We start from the raw sequence: 4,808 nt of genomic DNA, 5'->3' as shown, positions 1-4,808 counted from the left end.
CCGGCAGCGGCGGCTTGAGCGAGGGAAGGACGCGCAGGCTCGGCGTCTAGCGGCTCGGTCGGGTTAAGATTAAGCAAAGCCGGTTGTTCCGCCGAGATTGGCCCTGGTGTCGCGTGTGCTCTGCGCGCAGCCCGTTTCTGGCGTGGCTTGGGTGAGTTGTGAGGAAAAAGGGACGCGCGGAGGCACAGGTCTCCTTCAAAGGTATGTGCACAGGATGCAAGCGGTTCTTAAGCATCTGGGAAAATCTGGCGTTTTGTTCTGCTAGTTTCAACAAAAATACAGGGAAAAAAACTGTTCAGATCACGAAGATATTACGCGAAAAGTCAGTAGAAACAGAGCCATGATTTCCAGAGGGATGGAATTGGTCAGAAAATGAGAAATGGACTACTTAAATTGTTCCTCTGGTTCTGCAGCCTTTATACTGCAAGCATTTGGGCACTGAACCAATTATACTTACATGACAAGTCAATGTTCAGTAAATAAAAATCTGTGAATAAGTTATATGCATRGTTATTTGTAAAATTGGTATAATAGAAAGTCATTAATGTGTTACTTGGAGGATATACTTCAGCAATATACTTGAAAATTTYATTGTTGTGAGAGGAGTTTATTGAACAGTTAGAATCAAGAAAAGAAAGAACTTCGCTAGAAGCTCATCCTCAAACAGCTCTAAACTGAAGGCACACTGGTTTATGAGAAACTGTATACAAAATGGAGAAGCAGAAATGCAGATACAGATAAGAATCAATATACATTAGAAGTGATACAATTTAAAAAATTGATAAAGGACACTATCGCTGTACTAGTTAAGTTAAACAGTTTCAGGAAATGCAGCAGTAAAACTTGATTGCCTCTGTCATCCCAACATGCTAGTGCTCTTCCAAACATTTCCCATACATGGAGCTAGTGTGGGCCAGGGGCCATTCCCAGCAAATACTCTGGATGTAGTCGGCCTGCTTTTGCAAGCCATCCTCTCTCAGTTGGCTGCAGTCCCAGAGAATGGCCTAAAGCTGGGCAACTGGTACCATCTCAGCCAGCATAATTTGCATTAGTTGGGTTTATCTAGGCTGTGCTTTGTATGTGAAACAGCTTAAGGAGTTTCTGTCATATATAACTTTAGCTTGTTGCTGGACTGAAAACTGGATTTCACAGTTTCTCTTATTACTAGTTTTATATACATAATGCTAAAAAATTCTGCAGTTTATACACTACATAGATTTTTTTTATTGCAAGTATGAAAATAAATGCCTGATTTCTGAAACTAAACAGTGAATGAATGTCTGGCTTTTGAAATAAGCTCAGAAAAAAAACATACATGACAATTAAATTTAGCAGACCCAAGTGATAGTTTAGCATCATTTCAGGACATAGTGTCATACTCTTCTGTAAGCTGTGCAGATCTACAATTATACTCCAATTCTGGATGTTGCCAAAAAGTTAAATAAAGGTGAAATATTGTAGATTCAGTATCAACACAAATTCTACAACAGCATTTTTTTTCATGATTTAGTGTCACAGCACTGATAACAAGATCAAATCTTTTCAGTGCTTGTTCTATGAAAAGAGCAAAGCAATAATACCTCTATCTGGGGAGAACTTGCCTAGACTCTAAGCTGATCAACGACTTACGAAACCGAATACATCTTCTTTCTGAAAAAAAAAAATTCAAAGCACAAAGGGCTCATGATGCACTGGTTATGTGTAATTCTTTGTCAGATATACAGATGGGAGATGCTGCAAAGGCAAGATTCACAACAGGGTGCTAACCGTTGTTAGTGCAGATGCTGTCATTGTAAAAGCCTGTCACCAAAACCATTGCYATTTCTACTCAGAAGTGAAGAGGACAAAAGATAATTATGTAGAAAATCTGAGTATTCCTAAGTAGAAAATACTGTATGTCAGGAATGTTTGCATTCACAAGAATGTTTGCATTTGCATCTTGGTTAGTCCAGAAGTAATTATAGTGACTAACCTCACAGTAGGATTAAATACATAAATGGTTCACAGAAATTAATAAATAAAAGATTCAGTCAGGATGGACATTTTGTGTGGACTGGGCACCAGCTCTAGAAGAAACATCCCAGAGGATAACAGGGAATTTATCACAAATCCAAACAATTTTTTTGATCGATTGTGTTTGGCATGGGTTGCTTATTGTTAAAGAGGGAGATGAAATAGTATCAAAGAAAACACACATCCTAGCAGTTAGAGTAGAGCAGCCTAACAGATGACAACCAACATCAAAGTAAAGGGAATTGGTGAGCTGTGGCATCCTAAACACACAAATTTTATCAAGATTGTACATGCTTCTGTCAGATACTTTCTTTGTATCGTATTAGTACAACGAGAGAGAGACTTAAACTTAGTTATCAGGGCAGAGCAACTGGTGAATACTTCAGCTAAAACAGCTTATGCAGTCACAGAAAGGGAAACAGATCTCCTACCAAAGCATAAATAAATATCTTGCGAGATGCAACACATTATTTGATATATAAGCATTAATTTGAAAAACAAATTTCAAATCCTAGGATTGAACAATGGAAAAATTGTCCCTTAGGCTGTCAGGCCTCATCAAATGCTTAGTTTCAGAATGGAAAAAAATATAAACATGCTACAGAGATTAGCCTGCCTGATGATAATCTCTGTTATGTGTCAATACCTGTAGATGACCAAAAAGTGCTATAATAGAATTGAACTTCTCAAATTATTTCGTAGAAGATGGACATGTTATGATACAGGCCTCAAACATCATGTACAAATTACTCCTGAAAGTACATGTATTCTCATACATTGTATTGAGTTTAGCACTCGTGTCTTTTTCTTAGAAAATAGGAACAGTAACAAAGTCAGCATTCATCAGCTTTAATAAAGTGGTGTGTTTCCTTGCAGTTAATCATAAAACATTGGCTTCTATGTCTTTTTAGGGTACAACTCTGTTTACAGTAAATGAAAAGCTACAAACCAGAAAGTGTATATAAAGGGAGCACAGCTCCCAAAGATCTTGAGCATGCAAAAGTTTGGGTGCTTTCACAAGATCTCTCTGAAAAATTTTAGAGAAATTTACATGCCATCTCCATATTCCAAAAAATGTGGTAGCTGATAAATGCTGTTATCAGCTGTTCTCTGCTGAAAGGGGTGATTTAACATCAGCCAAATAGACTCTGGCTATACAAACACAGCATACTTCTTTATGAACAGCATGCAAAATATCAAGCCGAAATTTGGAGAAAATCTCTGCAATGTGGACATACTTACTAGATCCTACAAATCCAAAGGCAGTTTTACCTGAAGTGAATGGCAGAATCACAAGTGCCCAAACCTATCTTGGAGCTACTTCTGCTAAATCAAAGATGATAATAAAAAGGAAGATGGTGTGCACGGAAATAGTGTGCCATTGTGCAGTTTGCAAAGAGAATAACTATTTATCCTCASATTAGTCATAGAAAAAAAGAAAAAGCTTAAATAGGATTCAGACATGGAATTGTAAAATGAAGTTGATGTTAACACAATCTGATGCAAAACAATTATCATAAAATAAAARTTTTTAACTATTTGATGTGTTTTCATGTTTAGGTGATAAAATGGTGCAGAATAAATATGGACTTCCTTACATTAAAAGTATCATTGTAGGCTATAACCCTGAGCACAGATTTAATGGACTAAGAACTAGCTAAAACACACTTCTCGCTCAAAAAAAAAAAAAAAAAAAAAAAAAAGTGGTAAGTTTAAAGGACCAGCTTCTGTTGGATTTCTACTGGTATCACTAGCAGAGTCTTTGCTATTTGATACTTCAAGCAGTTTTGAAATACGTATAAAATCATTGCAGAGGAATGTGAGGATGACACTAGATGAGCAAAATGGTCCATATGGATGTGGCAAGGTGGTAACCTGAACAACAAACAAAATGCACTTTTTAATATGGCAAATGCAAAGTTAGATATTTAAGAACAAAAAGTGCAGGCAGGTTCCTCTGGACTGAAAGGATGGCCAGTGGGCTTTCAAACTGACGTGAGGTCTCAGTATAATATTGTGGCAAAAGACCTAGTACAATCTTTGAGTTGCAAACAGAGGTCTGAAAAGTGGGAGTAGGGGAGTGATTTGTCCCTTCCTCTGATGCTGGAGAGACAGATGCTGCATTACCAGAGCATAGCTCTAGCATGTACATTTTTTAAGCATTTACAATTGCGGTTGCATAAAGTAGCCACAAAAATTATCCAAGATGAAGAAAAAAACTTTAGAGACACATTTAACATAAAGATTGAGTGAAGTCTTGATTATTGTATATCACTAATATTATGATTAAGTAAGGCAGAGATTTATTGGGCAATTTGAGAGAGGATCTTTCTTAATGTCCCTGCTCAGATGATAGCAGRTGATGATGCCATAGTCTATCCACTGAGCAGTTGTACAGCTCCTTTCAATCCTGCCTAGTTAGTTTGGAGTTGACTTTACCCTCAGSTTAAGTTTTGCTCAAGTTTCATTTAGAATAAATACTAAGAAGGCACTAAGTTCCTTCATGTAGCCATGAGCTGAATAGTTACTCTCTCTGTATTCCTCAAAAAACAGGACAAATCACACCCCCATCCAGATGGCAAGGCATGAGCAGATGCTAAACTTCATACTCCAACCAGTTTTCCAGGGGACAGAGATTGGAAACACAAGATTAGGTCATGAATCGATGGAACTGGAGTGTCAGCATATGTAGGTGGAACAGCAGAAGAGGAATTACTGAGCATAGTAATTCTCATGCAGCAGAGAAACACTACTCACTGTAACAGAGCCAGTGATATTAAGTCCTTGAGTAAATG

The 4,808-nt window shown here is 37.5% G+C and overlaps 1 protein-coding gene across 1 annotated transcript in view; it reads left to right on the top strand.

Moving 5' to 3' along the window:
* Positions 1-4,808, top strand: part of TMEM41B (transmembrane protein 41B) — a 32,383-nt gene that overhangs the window by 1,150 nt on the left and 26,425 nt on the right. The window contains exon 2 of the mRNA XM_085317088.1: positions 18-151. Coding sequence (XP_085173214.1) covers positions 18-151 — 134 coding nt within the window. The remainder of the gene's footprint in view (positions 1-17; positions 152-4,808) is intronic.

The sequence above is a fragment of the Rhea americana genome, unplaced genomic scaffold (assembly GCF_003343005.1).
Source record: "Rhea americana isolate MKP2758 unplaced genomic scaffold, rheAme1 scaffold_49, whole genome shotgun sequence".
NCBI lineage: Eukaryota > Metazoa > Chordata > Aves > Rheiformes > Rheidae > Rhea > Rhea americana.
The sequence above is the reverse complement of the archived record's forward strand: the minus strand, read 5'-3'. Positions and strand labels throughout refer to the sequence as shown.